Source organism: Eublepharis macularius, chromosome 12, assembly GCF_028583425.1.
Source record: "Eublepharis macularius isolate TG4126 chromosome 12, MPM_Emac_v1.0, whole genome shotgun sequence".
In the NCBI taxonomy this organism is placed as follows: Eukaryota; Metazoa; Chordata; class Lepidosauria; order Squamata; family Eublepharidae; genus Eublepharis; species Eublepharis macularius.
The window spans coordinates 69,029,439-69,057,398 of NC_072801.1; the positions used below are offsets into that span (position 1 = coordinate 69,029,439).

A 27,960-nucleotide genomic window follows, 5' to 3' on the forward strand; every position below is an offset into this window, starting at 1 on the left:
AGAACAGGTGTGCCTCAAAGAAGGATTGCTGACCCTGGGTTGGGAAATTCTTGAATATTTGGGGTAGAGCCTGGAGAGGGTGGAGTTTGAAAAGGGGAGAGAGTGCAGCAGTGATGCGATGTCATAGAGTCTACCCTCTAAAGCTTCCATTTCCTGTAGGGGAACTGATCTCTGTCATCAGGAGAGCAATTGCTATTCAAGGTAGGGTTGCCAGCCTCCAGGTAGTGGCTGGAGATCTCCCAGAATTACAACTGGTCTCCGGGCCACAGAGATCAGTTCACCTGGAGAAAATAGCTACTTTGTGGGATGGACTCTATGGAATTATGCCATGCTAAGGTCCTTTCCCTCCCCCAAACCCACTTTCTCCAGGTTCTCCAGGTTTCACTCCTCAGATCTCCAGGAATTTCCCAACTTGGAGCTGGCAACCCTAATTCCAGGAGATCTGTAGGCCCCACCTGGAGTTTGGCATCCCTACTCCAAGGGAAAGTGCATTCCCCAAGTGAGGCACCACTGTTGAACAAGCCCCTTATCTGGTTGCCACGCTCCTCTCATCTGAAGGGGGAGGCACAGAGCAAGGCTCGTGAGGAAATTTGGTGAACCAAACTTTCTTTGTTGCAGCTGTTTGTTTCTGTATTTGCCAAATAGAACATTTACAGCAAAATCTTAAGCAGTTACACCAGTCTAAGCCCATTGATTTCAGTGAGCTTAGACTGAAGTAACTCTGTTTAGGATTGCATTGTTAATGTGGAAAGCACCAACTGAATAAAAGCGATCAGTCCTTTGATAACCCCTCCATGTATTAAAGACATATAATTTTACGCTGACTAATTTAACCCAGTTTTTAACATGGAATTTTTTAAAGGTTGCCAGCATCTGGGGGGTGAGATGGGGTGGAGATCTCCTGGAAGTGCAACTGATCTTCAGACTGTAGAGATCAGATCCTCTGAAGAAAAGTGCTGCTCTGGAGGGTAGGCTCAATGGTATTATGCCCCACTGAGGTCCTCCTCCTCCCCAAACCCCACCCATCTAGGCCCTATCGCCTAAATCTCCAGGAATTTTCCAACCTGGAGTTGGAAGCCCTAAATATTTTATGCCTTCTCTACAAAAACAGCTCTTGTAAGCTTCTTCTTCTTCTTCTTCTTCACCTTTTGCGATAGCCTAATTATTCAGGTGGCCGTTTCTGGCTGTGGTTCATCGCAAAACTTTTATCTCTTGCTGTACCCTAAGGAAGACTTAAATAAGAATTTTGCTGAGATGTAATCAAGGTATTGGTTTCGTTATTGCAGAGGGCTTTGAGTCTGAGCAGATTACTACTTCCCCTATAATTATCAAATAACCCATCATCATTTCTGTTTTTCTGTGCTTCTAGGGAGTTTCAGAAGCCACTAGCAAAACTATGAAGCAAGTCTTAAGGATGCTATTGATATCCCTCTTCCATGAAGAGACAGTGAGACACACAGGTCTGACCTTGACACTCAAAAGTTAATGGAGGAAGACATGAACAAAGATTGTACTAGAAGATGTTGCTGTTCATTGCTATGGTGTTATTCTCTCTGCCTCCAGGACGGTGCATTACTCCAGTGAGGAAATGTAGCATCAGCAACCTTCTCTCTGTGCTTCACAAGTATTATCAGTCAGGGGACCTTATCCTCTCTGGCATTATTTCCCAGTTCTTCATATTTACAAGTCTGATAACCTTTGAAAAATATCCTTCTCGTGGACACTTTGATAATTTGGTGTAAGAAATTTGATGCATGTTTGATCTATAATGGTTTTTAAGATGTGTTTTTACTAGTATGTTTTTAATCCATTATGAGGGCAGAAAGGCCCTCATCATATTTGAAAAATACCCTTCCCATGGACACTTTGATGATTTGATGTAAGAAGTTGGATTTTTTTTTTAAAAAAATATACATCTCACCAGATAATATTCTGGGAAAGGCTGAGTTGATAGACTTGGGTCACTTAAGTGGGGTAAGAAAGGACTGTTACAGCAGAAACGAAGCCAACTTCTCCCTTTGCCAATAATGATAATCATTAATAAATCATTATTGGTAGGAACACACTTTTGGCTCTAAAATAGAGGAGCCAGTTGCTGCCTTGGGGAAATTTCCCTTGGGGAAATTTCAGGATCCGTATGGGGAGATGGGGAGCAGGGCCAGATTTGTGCACAAGCTATATAAACTAACTATATAAACTGAGGCTGTCATACTTTGGTCACAGCATGAGAAGACAAGATTCTCTGGAAAAGTCAGTTATGCTAGGAAAAGTGGAAGGCAGTAGGAAAAGAGGAAGACCTAAAAGGAGATGGCTTGACTCAATAAAAGAAGTAGCGTCCTCCAATTTGCAGGATCTGAGCAAGTCTGTTTTGGAGGTCTTTCATTCGCCATAGGTCGGAGGTGACTTGATGGCACATCACACACATATAAACTAAAGCTTAGGTTCTCAGTGTTGCATAACGCCTCTTTAAGAAGCTAATCCAGAAGTCCTTGGGGCAAGCAGAAGAGTAGGAGGGACAAAGCATGAGTGGCGGGAGTTTGGGGCCTACATAGAGCAAACTGTTCAGAATCAGGCCAGGACAATACTGGGCCTAGTGGATAAGAGACATCTTATGTATGGTCCTCTCTCTTTTTTCAAGCCAAATTATCTGCCCTGATGTTCCAGCATTAATAAATAAACCATTAAATTAAAGGATCCCGCCGTATGTTGCACCAATGCTCTGATAGCTGTAATTAATAAAGTCCTGGCTAATTTTATCCCAACCCAGTGTGGAGGGTTCTCTGTGCTATGGTGCTCCCCTGCCCGTCACTTCACCTTTGGGCCCCAAAGAACTCCTTTTAGATTTTTCTAGGAGTCAAGATGTTTGGGGCTGACTCAGAACCAAGCTACAAGTGACGCCTGACACAGGTTGGACACTTATCAGCTTCCCTCAAGTTTTGATGGGAAATGTAGGCATCCTGGTTTTACAGCTTGGCTCTCCATTTAATTGAAGTTTACAGAAACCCACACACACACACCCGGCGGAGGGGAAGGGGGGCGCCTGGTGAGAGCTCGATGCCTGCAATCCCCTCCCGACCGCATGTTCTCCCTCCCATGGACTGCCACTCTGTAAACTTCAATTAAATGGAGAGCCAAGCTGCAAGACCAGGATGCCTACATTTCCCATCAAAACTTGAGGGAAGCTGACAAGTGTCCAACCTGTGTCAGGCATCATTTGTAGCTTGGCTCTAAGTTGTAAATTTTAAGCTGTCTAACCCATACCGGAAAGTTCCTATTCAGTTTGATATACTTTTGCATCAGCAAGTGACCCTAGTTCACACTTCTCGAACACATAGACAGAAGATGTGACGCAAATCTCTTAAAACAAAGTTAATGGGTTTGCAGTTGTTCTTGAACATAGTGCATGTGCATAATGTAGTGCATGTCATAAATGGCCGCGTCAAAAGTTGGGATGCTGTTCAGCTGATTCTGAGTACTTGAGAGCCCAGTGGTGTGAGCCAATGTGCCTCCATTCTTCTGTAGACTTGGGACTGTGCAACTATTTCCTGTAACAAAGAAATTTTGTACTGAAATATAAAAAAAAATTCTTCTTTCTAAGAATTTGATACACAGATTAATTCTCATTGCAGGACAATAACTCAGGTCTACCAGCACATACTTGCCTTGGCATTTGCTGTTAAGGAGATTAATGAAAATCCTCAAATCTTACTCAACTTTACCCTGGGCTTCCACCTCTGTAACAGTTATTTCAGTGCAAGCTCAATCTATCGGGACTCAATGGAGCTTCTATCTACACGGGAAAGATTCATCCCTAACTACAAATGCGATATCCAGAACAATCCACTAGTCGTTATTGGAGGACCCAACTCTGACGTCTCTTTCCACATGGCAAATGTATTATGCACTTACAAGATTCCACAGGTAGCCTGGAGAAGAGAAGTTTAACATGCTATGCATATTTTTCTTGCCCTTTTAGATGTAGTTTTGTAGTATGAAGATACAAAATGGAATGAATGAAGAGGCCCATGCAAGATGTTGCTTAAAGGACAGATTCTGAGCAAGGAAAAAATCCTGTTTTGATTCATTTGAACTTGTGAAATAAAATAGCTGATGGATATGTTTTTGATTAATATGTGTTACCAATAGAGAATGTGTTTACATACTCCTGGGCGACAGGAGTGTAAACAGTAGGTATTACTGTGAACGCAGATTGAGTTTTGTGATCTAATTTCCTGTGGTGGTGTAGAGTGCTGTCAAGTCATGGCTGTTTTATGGCAACAACTGGTGGGTATTTCATGTCAAGAGACTAGCAGAGGTGGTTTACCATTGCCTTCCTCTGCAACCCTGGTCTTCATTGAAGGTCTCCCATCCAATTACTAACCAAGGCTAACCCTACTTAGCTTCCAAGAGCTGACAAGATGAGACTTGCCTCATCTTTCCAGCTATCCAGGTCAGGGTGATCTAATCCCAACCCGCTTCCCAATGCTCGCTGGTTTGAGGAACTTCATATTTTTTTCAATCATTTCCTCCCTCCAACCTATCCTCTAGAAATTTATAATAAAGTGTCTTTCGGTAAGCAGTGGATTTCACTGCTGTGGAGAAAGGGAGATTATAGCTGAACGTGTGTTTCCAACTGAAATGACTATGACTGGTTTCTTAATATGATAACTTTCATTCTGATATTCAAGAATCTGACTCAAATGGCAGCATGCTCTGATTCATGGTGGTTCTAGCTTTCATGGCCATCAAGCCAGGGTCCAGAATGAGAAAATGAGTTCCGAATTGGCTGACGTATTCCATTGCTCTTTCTCTATTTGTGTTGAATGGCTGACAACATTCCCTCCACTCCCAGATTTTGACATGTGTTCACTGTCTGAAGAAATTATACTAGAATGTAATGAAGGATCAGTCACCATATTTTACTGTATCTTGGGCTCCATGGGCTTCCTGGCCATTGTTAGCTTCCCTAGTAGGTGATGGAAAAGCTGCAGGTGAGGTATGTTATCTCCTAAAATATTGAAACAAAATCTAGAATGGTGGGGGCTTTGTGAAATTTGAGAGGAAATTTCAGCCAGAATTGGACCTTTTGTGTAGTCGTCCCAAATATTAAAAAGGAAATAATGGTGACCCTCAAAACTGTCCTTTAAACTCGATCATTGTGGCTTATCAATTAAATCCCTGTTATTTATTGGATAAATGAATGAGGAACCAAAATTTTTAAAAAATATTAATGAGAAAGCAGCAGGTTTCTGCAAGAACAGAAGTACCAAAGATTGAAGTTTTGTACTGCAGGATCCTCTTCAGTGTGCTGTTCTTTTGTAGTGTCTGATTGGCCTTTATTGTGATGTATTTGAGCACCAAAGGCTAAAAATATGTTGTGATCTCCATTTTGGCTTCCAGGTTTGTGTGACTAGACGTTATATTTTTTCCTCTCATATGCTATATTATTGTAATGAGGCCAGAACTGATCTACAAACAGAAAGGACATGGAAAAAATAACAGATACAACTAAATTTTAAAATTATTAAGTCCCAGTATAACTAGACATGGGCACGAACAGAAAAAAAATGAAGATGGTGTTTGTTGTTCATTGCCATCCATGAACAACGAACAATGAACACTGACGAACATGATCCTGTTCATGAACATGTTCGTTGTTCGTGGGGGCGAGCAGGCTCTCCTCCAGCCATCAATCCCTACTGCACCACTCCCAGAAACCCTACTTGAGCAGGCAGCAGGAAATGTACTAATAATAAATAATAGCTTGGCTCCAGAGCCTGGCAGCAGCCCTGGAACTTGAAGGGGTAAATCCCTACCGCACCACTCCCAGAAACCCTACCTGAGCAGGCAGCAGGAAAGGTACCAATAATAAATAACAGCTTGGCCCCAGAGTCTGCCAGCAGCCCTGGAATCTGAAGGGGTAGATCCCTATCCAACTACACACAAAGAAAATTCAAGCTCCAATGCACAAGATTGAGCTAGCCTGAGCTATCCCGGTTGGGGTGTGAAATAGTTGCTATAATGAAAAATAAAAACAATAAGGAAAATAGTATCTTTGTCAACTCTTGTCCATCCAGCATTATATTTAATGTCTTTTTGCATACAAGACACAAGAGCTATGGTAAGGGATCCAGGTTTTCATTTGTCAAGCCAACAACATAGCCTAGGGTGAGTATGTTGTGCTAAGTGTAGAGGACGTCTATGGGAAAGGAAGGTTGCTAGGATAGGGTTGAGAAATTCTTGAAGGTTTGGGGGAGTAGAGCCTTGTGAGGGTAGATGTTGGTGAGGGTAGTGACCTCAGGAGGGTATAATGTTATCCTCCAAAGCTACCATTTTCTTCAGGGGAAGTGATCTTTATAGTTTAAAATAATTCTGGGAGGTCCAGATACTACCTGGAGGCTGGCACCTTTAGGTCTAAGATAGGTATGCTGAGAATTTCCAGTGAATACAGTTACCAAGTTCATATGCATACATGAGCAGAGCCCCATGTCAGTTTGTCCCTATAGATTGTCCATGGTAGCCCTTGTGGGAGCAGAAAGATGAGGATATGAATTTTATAAAATAAATAAATAATGTTGTTCATTGTCCTACTTTTATTTTGCATTCTCTTTTCCTGGGCATGCATTTGGCAAGATGCTAATTGCTTTAGGCTCATCCTGTATTGGTCAGGGGACTGGACAAGAAGGTCTGTATGGCCCCTTCCAACTCTGTGATTCTGTGAATTATTTTACTCTACTGGAGTTGAACAAGCAAATGTTGTTTACTGGAGAAGGACAACATAAATTGGAATATCAGTGGCTACTGCTTTAGGATCAATGGAAAACACTTCCAAATCCAAATGACATTTCAATTATTTGGATTTTGAAGTGTTTTTCATTTTGAGAAAGAGGCCCAGTTTGTTATACGGAAAGTTTTACTCTGTCTCTAAAAATTCATTTCGGAAGGCCTTGTTTTTTCTGGTGTCCTTTCTCGTTGTTCATTACAAGTCGGTGTCCCATTGAGGAAGTCCCGAGAACACATCCACTAAGATGTAATGAACAGTATTTTCTGCCAAGTTGGAGAAAACATATTCATCTGAGTAGATAAATTACCTCCTCTGTAATCAGCAAATTAATCGTCATTACTTTTACTTTTTTCTCCATCCTTTGAGAGTTTCAATGATCACTAAGAAAAAAAAATGCCACTCCAAGAGGCTATTAGTGTTCCCTCTGCCATTAATAGTTGGAAATAGAGAGCAGGACTATCTGTTTGCTGGTATTTTACCACTGAACCAGTCTATTGAGTGCCTTCCATCTCAGCATTTGCTACAAAGGAGTACTTGGATATTAACAAGAGAAAGGATGAATTGGTGTCTGGAAGAAAAAGTTCCATGGAAGGTGGTGCTAGTTGTGCTGTTAATAGTAGTGTTGCTGGTTCAGGCTGTGTGTTCATCTCCATCGATCCAAAGTCCCATTCCTAACCCACTTTCTATCGCTCACAAGTATTATCAGTCGGGAGACCTCCTCATCGCTGGCATCGTTTCTCACGTGTTTAAGTTTTCAGATCATGTAAACTTTGAAGCACAGCCCTCCCACAAGTTCTCCGATGGGCTCCTGTAAGAAGGATTTTCATTCACAGTATTGTTTTATTATGTTATTTCTATTGTAACGAAAGGCTTAAAGTGTGCTTTCCTTTTTTTTTTTTTTGAAAATTTTTTTATTGGGTTAGAATCCATTATTTTTACATTTACATTCAATTTTCCCCAATTTTTTCATCTCTAACCCCCTCCCTTTCCCCCCCTTTTGTTGACTTCCAACAGCTTTCCAACCCTTTGTCCCCTTTCCCTTACTTCTATTAGATTCCTCTATCTAAAACAAATATATATTCTCCATTAATCTAAGCAGTACATCCTTAACTATTTTTAACATTGTATGCCCAAACTGTAAGTCTTTGTTTCCATCTTAGATAAACAATTTATCCCATTTTTCAATTTCAAATATTTCTATATATCATAAACCATGTAAATCATACATTCATTTAGATCAAACAATTTGGCTTATTCTCTATATATTACTCATTCTATCTTTTTGTAATAATTCTATATATCTCTCATCACGTAGTCAATCAATTTGACTCATCTGTATCTTCAGACATTCAGTTTGGTACATTTTACAAAACTTACCAAAAAAAGAAAATATTGTTAGTTAATCAATCCTTATATTTAATCCTTATAGTTAATTATTTTCTATCTATATTCTGTTTGTTATATATGTCAATCTATTAGTCTAACTGCTTGTTAATTCACATTTATCTCTTCTCCCCCCGGTAAAGTCTCCCCCCTCTACTTCATTACTTCAGTAGTTCTCAAACTGCCACAGTTTTCCTCCCACCTCCCATTTCTTCTCCAGGTATTGTTTCAGCTTCTCCCAGTCTGTGTTGAACTGCCCTGAGTCCAGATCTCTCAGTTTTCTTGTCATCTTATCCATTTCAGCCATATACAGCAATTTGTAAATCCAATCTTCAATAGTTGGCACTTCTTGTACTTTCCATTTTTGCGCATACAAAAGTCTAGCTGCTGCTGTCATATAAAATATCAACGTCCTGTGTTGGGCTGGAATTCCCTCCATTCCCAAGTTCAGTAGCAGGAGTTCTGGGTTCTTATTAATTTGAAATTGTAAAATTTCACTCATTTCTCTTATTATTTCCCCCCAGTACTGCCTGGCTACCTCACACGACCACCACATATGATAGAGGGAGCCCTCATGCTTCTTACATTTCCAGCATTTATTAGAAGTATTCAAATTCCCTAGCGCAATCTTCTTTGGTGTCATGTACCAACGATAGATCATTTTGTAAATGTTCTCTTTGATATTAGTACATGTCGTTGTCTTCATTGTAGTTTTCCACAAGTATTCCCATGCCTCCATTGTTATTTCTTTATTAAAATTTATAGCCCATTTCACCATTTGTGTTTTAACTGTCTCATCCTCGGTATACCATTTCAACAGTACTTGGTATACCTTGGATATTCTTTTCTTATCTTCTTTAAGAAGGGTCTGCTCTAGTTCCGAATTCTCTATTCATATACCTCCCTTTACAGAGTCCGAAGTATATAAGTCTCTGATCTGTCTATACTGGAACCAGTCGTAGTTAGGTGATAGTTCCTCTTGCGTCTTTATTCTAAGTTTGGATGCTTCAGTTTTAGTTATTTCTTTGTACGTTAAACATTGTTGTTCATTATCAACAGCTCTCGGGTCTATCACCTCATACGGAACCACCCACAAGGGAGTTCCTTCTTGTAGATAAATTCTGTACTTCTTCCAGATTATGTATAGACTTCTCCGTACAAAATGATGCAGGAACATCGAGTTGACCTTTACTTTGTCATGCCATAGATATGCGTGCCATCCAAATATTTTTTTATATCCCTCTAGGGCTAGAAGTTTCTTGTTCCTTAATGTCATCCATTCTTTCAACCAAACTAGGCAGATTGCATCATGATAAAGTCTCAGATTGGGCAGTTGCATTCCGCCTCTTTCCTTTGCATCTTGTAAAACTTTCACTTTCACTCGAGGCTTCTTGCCTGCCCAAACAAAATCTGATATTTTCCTCTACCATTTTTCAAATTGTTTAGAGTCTCTGATGATTGGTATTGTCTGTAGCAGAAACATTACTCTTGGTAACACATTCATCTTAACTGCTGCAATCCTGCCCAACCATGACAAATTCAGTCTGTTCCATTTAATCAAGTCTCTCTCTATCTGAGTCCATAGTTTTTCATAATTGTTTTTGAATAAATCTATGTTCTTTGCAGTTAATTCGACTCCCAAATATTTCACTTTGCTTGTTACTTCACAGTCCGTTGTTTCCGTTAATAATTGTTGTTTCTGCTTAGTCATATTTTTACATAATATCTTTGACTTCTTTTTGTTGATATAAAAACCTGCCAAGTCTCCAAACTCCTTGATCTTATCTATCACTCTTGGCATGTTCTCCAATGGGTCCTCTACAATTAACATTATGTCATCCGCAAATGCTCTGACTTTATATGAATAGTCCTTTATTTTTATTCCACGAATTTCCTCATCTTGACGTATTTGTATCATCAGAATCTCCAATACTAGAATGAACAACAATGGAGACAACGGGCAACCTTGTCTTGTTCCTTTACTTATCATCAATTTCTTGGTCAATTCATCATTCACCACGATTGCTGCAGTCTGGTCTCTGTAAATTTCCTTAATTGCTCTGATGAATCTTTCTCCCAATTGTAGCTTTTCCATAGTGGCAAACATAAAGTCCCAGTTTAAATTGTCAAACGCTTTTTCAGCGTCTACAAAGAAGAAACCAACCTCTTTGTCACAACGCTTGTCATAATATTCAATAGCATTGATCACTGTCCTTAAATTGTCTCTTATTTGTCTGTCTGGCAAAAAGCCTGCTTGTTCCTCCTCTATAACTTCCGAGAGCCACCCCTTCAATCTCTCCGCCAATATCTTCGCAAAAATTTTATAATCATTATTAAGTAGCGATATAGGTCTATAATTTTTCACGTTAGTCAGGTCTTGGCCCTCTTTTGGGATCAATGATATATTCGCTTCACTCCAAGTGTCTGGAATCCTTTGATCCCTTAAAACCCCATTCATCACCTCTTTTAGGAATGGTGCCAGTTCATTAGCCATTGTCTTATAAAATTTAGCCGTAAGTCCATCTGGCCCTGGCGCCTTTCCTAGATTTGCAGATTGTATTGCCTTACTTATTTCCTCGTCAGTTACTTCACTGTTCAACTTATTCCTCCAAGCTTCCGAAATTTCTGGAAGTTTGGTTTTCTCCAAATATGACGCTATTGATTCTTTATTTACTTCTTTCTTATTATACAGCTTAGCGTAGAATTTATAAAAGGCTCTACTAATGGTAGTCTGCTCCAAATACGTTTTGTTGTCTTCACAAATTTTATTTATTATTTTCTTTTCCCTTTTCTTCTTCAATTGCCATGCCAGGTACTTCCCAGGTTTATTAGCGCCCTCAAACGCTTTTTGATTCAGTCTTTTAAGATTCCACTCCAATTCTTTATTACTCATTGCTGTTATCTGTTCTTGAAGTATTTTAATTTCCTGGTATACTTTCTTTTTCCCTGGTCTCTTTTTTAGCTGTATTTCTTTGGCTTTTATTTTCTCCTCAATCTCTTGTCTTTTCTCCTCTTTCTTCTTTCTTGCTCTACCATTTAAGTCCATTAGTATGCCCCTTATAACCGCCTTGTAAGCATCCCAAACTTTATTGGTTGGTACTTCTTTATTCACGTTGTATTGTATAAAAAACTTTGTCTCTCTTCTCAATATTTCCATATTCTCTCTTTCCTGTAACAAGTCCTCATTTATTCTCCATGATTTCCTTTTTCTCCTTTTTCCTAATTTCCACATAATTGGGTTGTGATCTGAGCCTACCATTGGCATTATTTCTACCTCCTTAGTCCATAACGCTAAGTCTTTTGAGGCCCAGATCATATCAATTCTTGATAATGTAGAATGCCTTGTAGAATAAAAAGTAAACTGTCTGCTTTTAGGATATTCTCTCCTCCATACATCTTCAAGAGTCTCTTGTTGAATCAACTCAAAAAAAAGCTTTGGTAATAGTCCTCTTTTCTTTTGTGCCGTTGTAGTCTTTTTATCTAGTTCCAAGTCTGTCACTCCATTGAAGTCTCCAGCAAGAATTATCTGGTCATATGCAAAATCGTCTAAATGCTTCCTCAAGTCCTCAAAGAAGCTTTCTTTTGCACCGTTAGGTGCATAAAGTCCGACTACCAACACTCTCTTTAAATTCCAAATACATTCCACTGCTACAAATCTAGCTTCCACATCTCTCATAACAAATTTTGGCTGTAGCTCCTCTTTTATGTACAGCACCACTCCTCTTTTTTTCTTGTTAGAGGCCGCTACAAATTCTTTGCCCAGTTTTCCAGATTTTAAATATTTTACATCCTGTTTTCTAATATGGGTCTCTTGCAAACAAACAATGTCACATTTTTGTTTTAGTAGCCAGTGAAAAATGTTTTTCCTCTTATTCGGTGAGTTTAGTCCATTTACATTCCAAGATAATACTTTACACTCCATACTCATAATCTTGTTGGTAAGTCTTTTTCATTGTCCTTAATAAATCGCTCCATCTCTCGCTCAGATCTGATGCGTTTTTTGGCCCCTCCAAACTCAAAGGACACTCCTTCTGGTAACTCCCATCTGTACCTGATTTTCATGTCCTTCAAAATCTGAATTAGCACTTTGTATTTTTTCCGATCTAATAACACTGATCTGGGCAGTTCCTTCATTATAATGATCGTCTTGCCATCAATCTCCAATGGATCTTGAAACTGTTTTGTCACAGTCCTCTCTTTCATATTTCGTGTTGTAAACTGCACAATCACATCTCTTGGTAGTTTCCTCTGGGTTGCAATTCTCGAATTCACACGGTATGCCACATCTAGGATAGCCACAACTTCCTCCTCCTCCTTCCCCAGGTATTCAGCCAACACCTCAGTCATCTGTTCTTGCGCTGACTTTCCTTCCACTTCTGGCAAGCCACGAAAACGTAGCTGCTTCTCCATATGTTTAGTTTCTGCAACTGACATTCTCCCCTTCACCAATCTCATCTCTGTTTGTTGCGTGTCTGCTAAATTCTCCATCGCGTCTTCTACTGTTTTAACTCTCTGCTGCGTTCCTTGTAATTCACTTCGTATTGTTTCCATACCTTTTTTCACTTCTGACAGCTCCGATTTTACTGTCTGTGTAACCTCTTTAACCTCTTTAATCAGCTCCAATTTCGTGTCCTTAAGTTCTTTAATCATATCTAAAAGTTTTTTGTCCAGGTTTTTATCCAGGTTTTCTATTGCCGATTGCCACTCTTTTTTTGACATCGTGGGGCTTGCTTTGGCTCGCTCCCACGAATCCGCTCTCTTCCTTAACTCCGTGGCGTAAAATTTAACGTTTTTCTGTTTTAAATGTCCCGGTCTTCTTGCAAAAATTAAATTTTAAAGAGTCCAAAATGTCGGGCGTCTTTTCTCTATGGTTTCTCTATAATTTTGTAATCCAAGATGGCCTACTTCCTTTTCCGCTGAAGCCGCGACCCTTCCCCTTTCAAAAATGGCGATTCCCTACTTCCTGCCCTCCAGCAAGGGCCGCTTCTCTCCAGCCGCTCTATTGTTATTACGCACTTCCTGTCTCCCGTCTTCCCACAGCAGATCTCGCAATGGTGTCTTTTTCTCACAGCTCCAAAGCCACAGGTATTCAAAACAATAGTCCGATTTCTTTAATAACTTCTTTAAACTTAGTCTCTTTTCGAATACAATTCCTGCCGAGTCTTCCCCTCCTTTTCGCTAGTCTGTTGCAGTTTAAAAATCTACTTTTTTTCCTCTCTGTTTTTATCAATCTGTCCCGTATCAGAAGATAATGATCTTTACCTTCTCTTCACTTTTCTCGGGTTGTAATCGCTGTTTCGATTTTAAGTTCACCTCTCAGCTTCTTCCCCCAATCGAAGCTTGGGTATGTAGGTCTTATGCCAGCTGAATTGGCCCCAAAACTGCCGCAGAGATTGTAGCCGACCCGTCGCAAGGTGGGACCTCAAGGATCGGGAGGGGACCCGTTGTGTAGAGCCCCCCCTCGTCCGAGATCTAGCTCACCCTAGGGTCTTGAGCGTTCTTTGCCTGCTCCCCGCCTGAGAGCAGTCGGCCGCAGGCTATTTTCACCCCACCGGCCGGTTAAAACGGCAGTCCGGTCAGCTCCGCAAATGGACCTGCGTTAGACCTCCATGAATCCCAAACCGGAAGTCACAAGTGTGCTTTCCTATACATTGCCCCCCTCCCAAGAAATAGTCCTCTGAAATTCTGTGGGTTTCTTTATTATATTCTTTATTATAAAATAAACTTTCATCTTCTGAGTGTTGATGCTTACACTTTGTAGAACTGGGAATTGAATCCTAAAGTTTGTTGTTGCATCTATGGTGGAACCTTCTCTGGGGGGGAAGATGACTTCCACCTGCAGAATGCACTTTCACTGGACAAGGGTCTAGTGTTAGTGGAATAGAACCTCAGCAGTCAGGATCTAAATCTGGGGGTTCGGAGCTGCTTGTGTCTCAAATGTAAGATTCCAAAATTTTATCAAAGCAGCCTATCGGTTTTGACCTCTCTTGTTAACATTTCTATTATTTTAGAGGTCAAGATGGGTAGCCATGTAGTGTGTCTGTAGCAGTAGAAAAGAGCATGAATCCAGTAGCACCTGTAAGACTAACAAAATATGTGGTTTGATATGAGCTTTCATGAGTCACACCTCTTCAATATCTGATATCTGAAGAAGTGAGCTGTGACTCATGAAAGCTCATATCAAACCACATATTTTGTTAGTCTTATAGGTGCTACTGGATTCATGCGCTTTTCTCTTATTTTAGAGGTCATTAATTCATAGGGTCACCATAAGTCAGAAGTAACTTGATGGCTCATAACATACACCACCCCTAAACAAGACTGCAATGAACAATTTGAGAATGTATTGCCTATGAGTGCACTTGCTAACTAATATATTTCAACATTGTTCCACTGTTCCAGAACTGTTTTGAGAAGTCAGAAGTCCAGCAGTGGGGAGCCCTCATAGTTACTGGGAGAACTTGGGGCTGTAGAAATTGTTTATCTTCCTTTTATTTAGTAAAGTGATATTGAACTGAAATGCATTCATTATTAACTTCTGAAGTCAATTTGCTGTGATACAGCACATCACTATCTTTGCAGAGTAATGACTCAACTTTATCAGCACATCCTGGCTTTGGTGTTTGCTGTAAAGGAAATCAATGAAAATCCTGCAATCTTACCCAATGTCACTTTGGGTATCCACACCTATAATAACTATTTTAGCCCAAGCTGGACTTATCATGCTGCAATGGAACTTCTCTCCACAAAAGGGATATTCATTCCTAACTACAAGTGTGACATCCAGAACAAATTAGTAGCCACTCTTGGGGGACCAAAGTCTAATTTCTGCCTCCACATGGCAGACGTTCTGTGCATTTACAAGATTCCACAGGTAAAATGTATTCGTGACTCATAAAACGTTAACAAGCCGTTTACATTAACTTTTGGGAATGGTTTTGTGGCCAGAAGGCAGAAATTGGCATGTTTGACATCCTGCGTGCTAACCAAGAAAAGTAATAATGATAGAACCAAGAGACAAAGTAATTCAAGGATATTGGGCTATGCAGATAGATATCATTATGATCATGGAAAACATTTGTACTGTTTCAAGACTCAGGCCATGTTATTGTGAAAAATTACACAAATTTATATCTTCAGCAAAATCCTGGTTTTCAGAGTGCCATTGTGTGTTTCTATGTTTTACCAGTATGCCGCAAAGGAAAGCTTAGCTTTCTGCATGACATGTATTTTCTTTGTATAGTGAAAATTTCCCATGGCATGGCATTCCAATATACTATTTCCATGGGTACTGCCATCCCATCTCCCTACTGAAGTCTGGAGTGGTCCAGTCCAGGCAAAACATGTACACTTGCTGAACCAAAAATCTGCCGCTTCTTAACAAACTTATTTTGTTTTATATGCTCGTGTATGCTTTTAAACAGAGAGGACTGTGGACAGAACAAGACTAGGTATTAGGAGAAAGTGTTGCAGCAGTTTTGGACCTGTGTCACAAATTCTAATTCTCTTTTATTATGTTCATATGGACTTTCTTCTTGTGTCCTGCTAATTAATTTCAGAGAGGAGATGATGGATTGATGGTTTTGAGGAAAGTCTCCATGGTTGGCCATCAAAGATCTAAGGAATAACCCATGAATAAGGTTTTTTTTAAAAGGACAATATTTGGGGACTGGTTGACAATAAAGTGGGCAATGAATTGTAATAAAGAACGTAGAAAACATTGCTAAAGGAGATTCCAAATGGCCATCAAGTGGGCATAACATCATGTTACCGTTCTTATATATATATGTCATCTAAAGAGGTGGAATATCTTCCAGAAACTAGCATAAGGGAATGCTCCAAAGGTTGACAACATAGGGAGTTGGATCCAACCAGCTTTTCGACTGGCACAAAAGGAAATAGGGGTCCTATTGACCACCCAAAAAGGGTATGTTGGATATCACTTTACCTACATGGATAAAACCATGTGGGATGGGAGCAGTAGTCAGGTGGAAATTTGGGTGAGAATGAGTGAAAAAGCTGGCTTGATCCAACCCATCATTTTTATGCACGGTCTTTCTCCCAGTCTGATAAACTCTTTGAAAAAATGTCAAAGTGTTTGTTCTGTATTAATTATCATTAGCCCTTCAAAGCTGAATCCTTTTAGGGAAGATATTGTTGCCAATTATTTGAAACTGCATGGTATCTGCACATTTCTCTTTCCTTATATGTAGTGATTTATATGAAATTTAATTGTTCAGTTATCATATTTGTTTGTCTTTACCTTATCTGAAAACTCCTTAAAAATGAAAATACAAGAGCAGAATAACTGCACTAGTTCCAGAGCCACATTGGGTGAATTTTTGGCTCTCAGATAATGTTGTTCCCAATCCCATTTTTCAACTGAGCCATGTTTCAGAGGATCTCTGTGTGTGCATGGGCTTGCATGTGTGTGTGTGTGTGTGTGCTTTTAGAGAGCCAAAATTCAAGTGGCCTTGAGCAAATTACTAGGTCTATTTTAAGTGTTGCTAGACATGCATTGCTAGAGAACTGAGACCAGTATTTTCACATTTCCCCCTTTTTTGGACAGATGCAGAACCTTCTACTGAGAACTATGCTAATGAAGAAGCCAGTTACTCCTGTTTCCAGCAGAAACAAGCTGTGCAGAGTCCAGATATGATTAGTTATGACTGCAGTATTTAATGCATGTTTTAATTCCCTGGGTGTTCTTATGCAAGCCATTTTTTCTTGACTTCCTAAAGCTTTGGAGATTCAGATCTCCTCCTTACAGTACGGTTGTAAAGATTACAGTGATATTGTATGTGAAGATATTTGAACACCAAAAGCATTTTACATGCTAAGGATTATTAATGAATACTAAGCTGTGAAGGCAAAAATTGCATTCTGGATTTCGATAAAATCTGGCATGTACATCATTCCTTCCAGATGCAATCATAGCCTTCTGTTCTCTCCTTTATTTCCTTTAGCTCATATATGGCTCTGCTCCAGTGATGAACAACAAAAACAAAGCCGTTTTTCTCTACCAGATGTTCCCCAATTGGGCCAATCAGTACATGGGGATTATGAAATTACTACTTTACTTAAGGTGGATATGGATCGGGGTGATGTATGTGGATAATGAACACGGACAGAGATTTGTACAGGAGGTGCTTCCCATATTTTCTAAACATGGGATCTGCTTTGATTTCATAGCAAATTTCCCAAGAATGACTTTTTCCAGTGCTTTTTCTGAAATGTTGGTCGGACGCAATGACACATCCACGATTGTCATGGGAAGCACAGCCAAAGCCGTGGTGATACATGGTGAAATTCAAACCATGTTAAATTTGCGACTCTTGCTGAAGGTTGCAGAATTTAAGGAGATACCAATGAAGACGGGAGCCAAAGTCTGGATTTTGACAGCTCAGGTGGACTTCACATCAGTTGAAATTCAAAAAGATTGGGATTTAGACTTCATCCATGGTGCTTTATCTTTGGCAGTTCACTCAAGGGAGGTGTTAGGATTCCGTAAGTGTCTTCAGATGAGAAACCCTGCTAGTGAAAAAGAAGATGGCTTTATTGGGGACTTCTGGAAGCATGCTTTTGGTTGTTCATTCTCCAGTACCACAGAAGGCAACTCTGATGAAGAACCCTGCACCGAAGAGGACAGGCTAGAGAATCTTCCTGCATCTGTCTTTGAAATGAGTATGACTGGTCACAGCTACAGCATCTACAATGCTGTCTATGTGGTAGCACATGCATTACATGCCATGTATTCATCCATGTTCAAACACAGAGTGGTGGCAGATGAAGGGAGAAAGAAACTTACGAGACATCAGCCATGGCAGGTAATACAGTGAAGGTGCTAAATGGAGGAGACCTCACCCAAATTGGGGTGCGGCAGACCTCAGACTGCAAAACACACCCTTGGCTCAAAGGCTGATGTTTTAGCTTCTATTTCACAATTGTTCAATGTTTACATTAAGGCAATAGCAGATTTGATTGCTTTCATTGTGCCCAGTGGCCATAACCCATTACTAATATTCTTACATACGGATCTGGTAAGAATGAATGATTCTTTCTTGCTTGCCTGCTTTTTTGCAATCAATTAGTTATCATATTCTTGATTTGGCTAGAGAGGAATAGTGGAGAGGTAGTAACAGAGACCATTACAATTCATTTAGGTTGTTTTTTTTAAGGATCTTGGATGCTGAGCAGAGTCAGCACTTGGAGGGAGGACCACCAAGGAAGACTCTGCAAAGAAAGGCAATGGCAAATCACCTCTGCTTCTTACTTGCCTTGAAAGCTCCTTGCTGGATTCACTGTAAATCGATTGTGACTTGATGGCACATAAATCTATATATTTTTTAAAAATAGGCTAAATAAATTGTAATTACATTTACATATTTATTTAGGTATTTTAGGTGTACCTTACTTTTCTCTCCAAGGGGAACCCAAAGAAGCTTCAAACATGGTTCTCTCCTCTTCCATTTTATTGTCACAACAACCCTGTGAGATAGGTTTTGCTTAGCTAACAAGCTTCCAAAGCAGGGCTGCTGTTTTTAGTCAAGAATGTATAACATTATGTCGACGTATGTAACTATCTGCATCCAAACAATAGCTACCTCTCGAAACCTGAACCCTGCCCGTCTGCTCATATGCTCCCACCCAATATGAAATTGACCTATCTTGGCATGCCTTTACTCCAAGTGGAGTCTTCTGGCACATTCAAGTTATTTTGTCTGCTGTAGTTTTTATTCTCCTCCACCACTCCCGCTGCATTGTTTAAAGCATGGCTGAGCAGTACCTTATCCAGAACGCGGTCCTCTGCTTCATACCTTTTCTATCCTTTCATAGATCCTTGAAGAAGTTCCATCTCACCTGCCAGATCTGCTCCTTTCCTTCAACTCCCCAACATCACTCAACCACCCCCAGCATTCTCCCATTCTCCCATGTCCTTTGAATCCAGAACTTCTCGGAAACCTGATGCAACATCATCAGTTCCAATATAAGGGTCACCACTATTCTTAATAGATTACTAGCCAGAACTCTCAAGTATTATTTGTACATTGTTAGGTTTCTTTTTTTTCCCCCTTTACAAATATAGTTGCATGAGTTTTTGAAAAGAGTCTCATTCAACAACAGCGCTGGGGATATGATTTCCTTTGACCAAAATGGGGAGTTAGCAACTGGATTTGATGTCATCAACTGGATCACATTTCCAAACGAGTCCTTTCTTAGAGCCAAAGTTGGAAGGATTGACCCAAAAGCTCCCCAAGGCAAAGTGTTCACCATTCATGAAGATGCAATCATTTGGCCCCATGTGTTTAGCCAGGTAGGGTCTGTCTGCTTTTCAGGTCATATGATCTTTATTTCCTGGTGTTCCATTAGTGGTTCCTCATTCAGACTCGAAAACACTTTTGTCTCTGTGTTCTGCCATCAGATAAGTCCCGTTCAGATCATAGTATTCAATTTGAAATCATAACATTTCAAAATTTGAACCCATGTTATATTAAACATTGGCATCTATTGTACATCTACTCAGAAGTAAGTCATGCTGCTTACAGTAGGTCTTAATTTCAACTAAAGCAAATAGGATTTGTTAGCCTTGTGTTGGTGGACATGTTTTCTTGAGATCAGTATAGTATACAGACATGTTTCTAATAATGGAAGAAATTCAAATATCCAATTGCATAGGTCTCCCGAAGATATGGTGTTATGTCATACCAGTAGCAACCAATTATTTACCAATGAAATGTGAGCTTTGAAAACATATTAGCTGAGAGTAAAAAAAACCCAAACCCATTCTCCTCTTTCATTTATGGACAGGAACAGCCCCTTTCTGTGTGCAATGACAAATGTCATTCAGGCTACAGAAAGAGAAAAAAGGAAGGGGAGCCATTTTGCTGCTACGATTGCCTTCCATGTCCAGAAGGGAAGATTTCAAATCTGGATGGTAAGGGATGTACACATCAAGTTTATCAAATGCTCCTTATGCTTGTTCTAACACCTGATTGGAAGTTGACTATTTTAATGCTGGCTTTTTGTGGCATTTACAGCATCGGATGTATTGTTGCTTTTTAATTTAAGGTTTTTTAAAAGAAGTTATAGAATATGATGTCTTGGAAAAGTGCAGCTAAGAGAATGCAAGATTCACTTTGTTCATATTAAAGAAATAAGTATATTAGCGATGAAAACTAATTTCCTTTTTTTCCCCCAGTGGTGGTTGTTGCAGATTTGATATAACAGGCTATTACAACCTCTGCTGTATGTATGATTTTGTGTGCTGTTTGTGTGATCCAACAGATTACTGGATAGAAATGAAAATGTATTTATATTCAGATAAGATAGAATTGTTTCTGAAACTGAAAGATGTGTTAAATGCTGAGGTTTAGTTTATTTATAAACTTTTCTAACAATATTAAACAAAAACAATACAACTATAACTTTGTTCCAAACATTAGTTTAATACATTATGAAAAATAACTCGATTACAAAACCAAATGATTAATATAAATAAAATTTGACATATTTCTTAGGCACAACAGTCTCTTGAGAGGTAAACCTTGCTATGAAGTTCAAAAAGGAAAGCCATCTCTCAAGAAAAAATGTCAGAAATTTTATACAAACTGTGCTATTCTTGTATCATTCATTAGCATGGCTTAAAAAATGCATTAGAATCATGCAAGGTTGAAATTTCCATGTAGCAGCCCTATGAACCCCATGATAATATGGAATTAATGCAGCACGCTATACAAAGTGCTAACATGTATCCTATACCCATGTTTCTTTTTCAGATATGAATGATTGTTTTCAGTGCCCAGAAGATCAATATCCAAATAATGATCAGAATTCATGTCTGCCAAAACATATAAGCTTCTTGTCTTATAAAGAACCTTTGGGGATCACTTTGGCCGTTTGTGCCCTTTCCTTTTCTTTCATCACAACTTTGGTGCTTGGGATCTTTATCAAGAATCAGGAAACTCCCATCGTCAAAGCCAACAACCGGAAGCTCTCCTACGTCCTCCTCTTCTCTCTCCTGCTCTCCTTCCTTTGTGCTTTGCTGTTCATTGGCCGACCTGAGAAGATATCATGTCTCCTTCGACAAACTGCTTTTGGCTTCATCTTCTCAGTGGCTGTTTCTTGTGTGTTAGCCAAGACTATCATTGTGGTTCTAGCTTTCATGGCCACCAAACCAGGGTCCAGGATGAGAAATTGGATGGGGGAACGTCTGGCCAACTCCATTGTTCTTTCTTGCTCCTTTATCCAAACTCTGATTTGTACAGTATGGTTGGTAACCTCTCCTCCCTTCCCAGATTTTGACATGCACTCAGTGTCTGAAGAAATTATATTGAAATGTAATGAAGGGTCGGTCAGCATGTTTTATTGTGTCTTGGGCTACATGGGCTTTCTAGCCACTGTGAGCTTCACTGTGGCTTTCTTAGGCAGGAAGTTACCTGACAGTTTTAATGAGGCCAAGTTCATCACCTTCAGCATGCTGGTCTTCTGCAGTGTTTGGCTGTCTTTTGTTCCCACCTACTTGAGCACAAAAGGAAAATACACAGTGGCTGTGGAAGTCTTCTCTATCTTAGTCTCCAGTGCAGGGTTGCTGGCTTGTATTTTTTGCCCCAAATGTTATATTATTGTGATGAGGCCTGAACTGAACAACAAGGGCCAAATTATAAGAAGACAGAATGAAAGAATATAAAAGCCCACAACACCAATACAGTTGAAGTAATTGATAGCAAAGGACTTAAGTTTAGCATGACTAAACCCTTTTCTTTCAATGGGTTACAATAATGTCTTATTCTAGCTGGACTGAGGTGAATGTTTCCTGCTGTGGTATTTATGTCCTCTGTAGAGTATCAGTAGTGAAGACAGATGGAGAAAGGGCAGCAGAAAGGCCTTGTTCCACTTTCCTGGATCTAGCTTTAGCCAATCGTCTCCTTCTTTCAGATACCATTTGCCAATAGTGAGCCTAAAAAGTGTAAGAGCTAGGCAGTCTTTCATCTTGCTTCAGATGAAACCATCCGAAAATGAAATTTGGCTTGTGTATATGTGTAAACCTGTGAGACTGGCCTTCTGGTAGAGATTGTGAGGGAATTTTACTTTCCCTCCTAAGGGGGAGATGTCTGACCTCTCTTGAATAAACCCTGTTTGTACTTTAACTTTTCCTTCTGAAAGATAAATATAATTAGAGGGCCTGTGGATTCATTCTGACAATTTGTTTTTTCTTTATTTTACCTGTTGGTTATTCCTCCTCAGTTAGGTGCCTTGAGCATCTACTCCCCCCCCCCCAATTCATATTTTTTAATTTCTTCCCTCAGCAATGTGTCACTAGGAGTAAGTGGATTTACTGTTCCATGATGTTCAGCTATCTGGGCAGCCTCTTTATGTTGCATTGACATACATAAACAAATATATATGAAAACTGTGGATACGATCTTGAAATGAATCTACTCACCTATCTGTACTTTCACATTTCACACTGAAAACAAAAATTATATAGCAAATTAAAGAGTTTTATTTTCCTAGTTCAAAAACCATGATCTTCTATTTCTACCATCCTTGAAACTATATTTTACAATTATTGTGCAATATTCAAGTCCAGTAACACCTTAAAGCCAACAAGATTTCCAGGTTATAAGCTTTTCAGAGTTAAGTTCCTTTTGTCAGAAACCCAACATGACTACCCACCAGAAACTAAAATTATGGTGAAGAGAGATGTACAAATCTGTCTTTTTTCTTTTATTCCATTTTCATTCCTGACTGTTGGACTTTCAATTTATCCACATTCATTGCTGATGTTCCCAATTAGTTTGTTTCTTTTTATGAAAGACATATTCTTTTTAAAGAGCCCCGTGGCGCAGAGTGGTAAAGTGCAGTCCTGTAGCCCAAGCTCTGCTCACGACCTGAGTTTGATCTTGGCGGAAGCTGGGTTCAGATAGCTGTCTCAAGGTTGACTCAGAGCCGAACCACACGATATGAATTACATGCGAATGACACGAAAGCTTACTTATATGTGTTCCAATGTTGTTTTCAACTACACGCGCCAGGACTGCAGGACCTCCATCGAACCCATGTTCGCAGTGGCACAGGTTTTCTCCATGTACCTTCAAGATATCCCATCATGCATCTCCCCTTTGCACAGATAGGAAGATATAGAAAATAAGGATGCTCTGCATTGCCGACTTACTGATCTTGACTGCGTACATGTGCCATCGCGGCTACACTGGAGCAGAAAATTTTGAATGTGTGCCTGGACCAGGACATGTGCTTATCGATAGAATGCTGGACATGGGCATTTGGGGTAGGACAGGACTCCTGACACTTGCATGATCTTGTGTAATTCATATCGTGTGGTTCGACTCTCAGCCTTCCATTTTTCCGAGGTCGGTAAAATGAGTACCCAGTTTTCTGGGGTTAAAGCGTAGATGACTGTGGAAACCAATGGCAAACCACCCCGTAAAAAATCTGCCAAGAAAACGTTGTGACGCAACATCCCCCCATGGGTCAGTAATGACTCAGTGCTTGCACCTTTACCTTTACCTTTATATTCTTTTTATATGCAATTGATAATAAAGTAATATTAACACTCAATACATGTAAAGGGGGAGATGAAGACTTATGGGTTTGAGTCACACAAGGATGAAGTAGAATGGAGCGCGGATTTTTATGACGAGACATGTGACATTGCCAGTATCCCAGTATTAGGCTTGGATCCTACACCTGCATTCTGGGCATCCTTCTCTTCATTGTGGTGGAGGAAATCCTCTACCACCAAGAGTGTCTCTATTATCTCTAACAATTTCACCTGCAGATGCTCATTGAGAAAAACTGATCTTGTGCAAGCAGTACTGGTGGCAGAGGAACTGTGTTTTCCACCGCAATCAGAGATAAGTGTGCATGGAAACGAGGCAGAGGATGCAAGTCATAGAACTTTTTTTTGAAATGTTCTTTTATGAAGTCCATAAATAGGAACTAAAAGATAACCCCTCAGAAAATTGCAAGTAGCTGAACTAATTGCAATTCAAAATGTCTTCGATCTTAACAATTTTTCATTTTCGAGACTGTAATGAAGAAATCAGAAGAAGATTGAGATTTGGAAGAGAAGCTGTGAGGGAGCTAGAGAAGTTCCGTAAAGATAAAGATGTCTCTCGGGGAACCATGAGCAAGATAATCCAAACTACGGTATTCCCCATTGCCATGTATGGACATGAAAGTTGGACAGTGAAGAAAGCTGACAGGAAGAAAATTGATTCATTTGAAATGTGGTGCTGGAGGAGGGTTTTGCGGATACCTTGGACAGCCAAAAAGAAAAATAAGTGGACACTAGATCAAATCAAGCCTGAATTCTCCCTAAAAGTTAAAATGACAGAACTGAGTATTTTACTTTGGTCACATCATGAGAAGACAAGATTCTCTAGAAAAGTCCAAGACCAAGATGGCTTGAGTCAATAAAGGAAGCCACGTCCTCCAGTTTGCAGGATCTGAGCAAGTCTGTTAATGATAGGACATTTTGGAGGTCTTTCATTCATATGGTCGCCATAGGTCAGAGGCAACTTGACAGCACATAACACACACACATCATGTCAATAAGTTAGAGTCAATGTCAATCCCCAGGCACAAACTAGTTAACTATGCTAACTAATTACTTTTCAATACTGGCAACTGATAGGAACACAGCGGAGTGGCTGCAGGATGGGAGTGATATTCCTGGTCCTGCCCATTCCCAATAATACCCGAGCTGCAGAATTTTGTATTATTATCCTCACAATACAGCTGGGGAGATGGAGCTGAGAGGAGTGGCTTGCCCAAGGCCACCTGCAGAGTTCATGGCAGTAGAGGGAGTCAAACCAGCAGAGTGCTGATTCACATCCCAACCACTTAGCCCCTACGCTACAGCAGCTCTGCTACATTGTGCTACAGCTTGTCCCCCGGCTTTGCAGTTGGTTTCCTTTCTGTGCTGAATGATTGATGCCACCCCTTGCATTGGGGGTCCTTATTATGTATACCAAGGGTTCATCACACTTTCGTAGCCTTGACGTCCATATGACTGAAATATATTTATTTCTCTTGTCATTAGAACCAACATGAGGTTTTAATTCTAGCAAAAGTAGTCTATAATTCCCACCAGAGGAAAAAAATTGTGAAAATTCCCTGCTGCCTGTACATTTCTCCCAGTACTTAGAGTGTTCGTGAATATTCCAAAGCACTCCATCTGCTCATCAGATAAGAGCAGTAAAGTGGGGGTGGGGGACACTAGAATCACATTGTGCATGTCTTGGTTAACGGAGCTCATGAGTACTTCTCAGCAAGCCTGACTCCAGCTAAACTTTTGTCATTTCTTGCTGCCTCCTTGAGTATGTCTTATGCGACATTATTGTCCTCTCTCAGGTCTGCCAGATAATGTCTGCTTGTGTGAGTGTGCAGGTGTGCATAACAAGTAGGCAATCCCTTTCCTGCTTGAGAAGAAATTTTGGGAACTTCCTTTTCCTTGGGAAGCAAGTCACTTTTCTTGTCTCAGAACCAGGGCTGCCAGCCTCTAGGTAGTGGCTGGAGATCTCCAGGAATGACAACTGGTCTCCAAGCCACAGAGATCAGTTCACCTGGAGAAAATGGCTACTTTGAGGGGTGGACTCTATGGAAGTATGCCATGCCAAGGTCCTTTCCCTTCCCAAATCCCACTTTCTCCAGGTTTCTCCAGGTTTCATCCCCCAGATCTCCAGGAATTTCCCAACTTGGAGCTGGCAACCCTACTCAGAATCCTTCACAGGTGAATATTTCCTCCAGAATAAAAGATCCAGTTTAAAAGGTCTGCCTCAAAGCAGATACAAAAACTGAAATGAGGGAACCAGTGTTGGACAATGCAGCCCTCCCGGCCAGCAGGCCTGATTGCTCTGGCTGGGGGCTGGGTTTGCCACCCTGGAAGGGGGAAAAGGCAGTCTGCCTCTTCATGGGCATCCAGGCATTGCTGGGGGGCGGAGCTGAGGGCTTATAAACTGGCTCCGCCTCTTCAGCCCTCAGTTGTCGCCTCATGCTCGGCCCACCCACCTCTCCCTTTGTGCAGTGCAGGATTAGCCGGTCACTGTTTATCGGGGCCAAGTAGGAATTTCTTCTTCTTCCCTAATTGGCTCTACAGGGAAGTTGTTTTTCACCTACCTTGCACTGTGAGAGTTTGTAATTGAGGTGTTGTGGTGATAATGTACATAGCTGGCCCCTGGCAGGGTAGGATAAAATTAGCAAGCCGGTGACCCGCTTGGCACATTCCCATTAGTTGGGAATTGGGGTCTGTCAGGAGCGGCTGGTGAGGCTGTACGGCTGTCAACTGCAAGGTCAGACTGCCTGGTGGGACCCCTAGACCAGGCCGCCCCCTGGGCTCCACAGCTGGTGGGGGCTGGTGCTTTAAAGGGGAACCACCTGCCTGGCTGCTGGGTCCCAGCCATCCTTTGAATGGAACACCCCCGGGGCAGTGGGGGCTTGATAAGACAGGTCAAGGCAGAGTTCCGGGGGGGGGGGGTCCCAGAGCTTGATCTGTACTGCAGTTAGATCCCTTGCCACAATGACAGGTTATGTTATGTTGTAGTCAATAAAGTGGCCCTTGTTTATACCCCAACCTTGTCTCTGCCTTTTACTTCGACTGAGGGGGCAATGCAGAACAGAGGAAATAAACGCAAACAGGCTGTCTGGGTGACTAAAATGTTGCCGGTTTTTCTGGCGATCGCGTTTCCCCACGCAGGAGGGCCAGGCAGTACTCCCAAGGGTGACCAAATCCCCTTGGTGCTGATAGCAAGTTCTCTCCCTTCCATGCCATGTCCAGCTTCCCCTAGGGAGGAGGTGTTAGCCGTGGGCAAATCAGAAACCGACGGAGAGGCTTTCAAATTTTCCCTCCCGGGGATCATGTTGCAGGGCAGATGATTGAGGCATCCCTGTCAGACTGCAGGAAATGCAACTATGGGCCAAGCTACACATGACGAATGACACTTGAACGGCAAGTGGATTGAGTGGAGGGCAAGTGAACAGGGAGAAATACACTTGCCGTTCAAGTGTCATGCGTCATGTGTAGCTTGGCCCTCTGATTGCCCTTGGGGTGAAGCTTGTCAGCCCACTGCAACAATTGACTGTGAGTCCCTCTACACGAGGTGCCTCAGCACGTGTTCATCAAGTATAGGGAGATGCAATGTTAACCTGGAAGCGTGGTTTTAAAAGACAGAGCTGGCAGAGATCACTCCTCAGAGGGTTTGTTATTTTCGTCTTAGCTTCTGGAAGGTTCTGTCAATCTCACTCCTCTAGTCTAAAACGGCGTGGGATCACAACCAGAGGCAGCGAGGAATGGAAATGGGCTGGAGCTGCCTTCCAGAGGCGGCTTGGACCTGAAGAGGTTATAATGGGCAGAAGTTTCCCTTCTGGCATTTCACAGCCCCTTCACACAGCTCCTTTGTATAGCAAAACCTTTGCCCTGCTGCTGGCGCTGTCTTTTAAAACTACTCTTCCCGGCTAACATTGCATCCCCCAACACACATTCTTCATGCGTCGGATGTCTCATGTAGAGAGATTGAGAGCGTCAAATCAAAGAACCACATCCTTTTCTGTCCCTACTTGCATACCAAGCCCCTGGCAGCAACATGCCCATCCCATGCCCCATTTCCAAAAGGTTCTGTTGCTTATGGTAACAGGCCAAGTAACAGATTACAGAGAGGCTACAATAAGTTATCTGTGAAGCTCTTGGCTGAAACATTAAAGCATTTGGTTGGGAAGGTTGGAAGGTCATCTGAGTTGCAATCCTCTCTCTTTGCATTGTGCTTGATCTTTGA

At 41.0% G+C, this 27,960-nt stretch overlaps 1 protein-coding gene across 1 annotated transcript; it reads left to right on the forward strand.

Moving 5' to 3' along the window:
- Nucleotides 1-1,520: 1,520 nt before the first annotated feature.
- On the forward strand, nucleotides 1,521-21,854 carry LOC129339671 (vomeronasal type-2 receptor 26-like). The gene is made up of 6 exons (XM_054994253.1): nucleotides 1,521-1,738; nucleotides 14,864-15,041; nucleotides 17,134-17,994; nucleotides 19,254-19,481; nucleotides 19,976-20,102; nucleotides 20,944-21,854. The coding sequence occupies exons 1-6, from the start codon at nucleotides 1,521-1,523 to the stop codon at nucleotides 21,852-21,854; spliced, it is 2,523 nt and encodes an 840-aa protein (XP_054850228.1).
- Nucleotides 21,855-27,960: the final 6,106 nt, after the last annotated feature.

Coding starts and splice junctions, on each gene's coding strand:
- LOC129339671 (XM_054994253.1), top strand. CDS start 1,521: ATGTTGCTGTTCATTGCTATGGTGTTATTCTCTCTGCCTCCAGGACGG. Junction 1,739..14,863: donor GGACACTTTGATAATTTGGT/GTAAGAAATTTG, acceptor CACCTATAATAA/CTATTTTAGCCCAAGCTGGA. Junction 17,995..19,253: donor CGAGACATCAGCCATGGCAG/GTAATACAGTGA, acceptor TTACAAATATAG/TTGCATGAGTTTTTGAAAAG.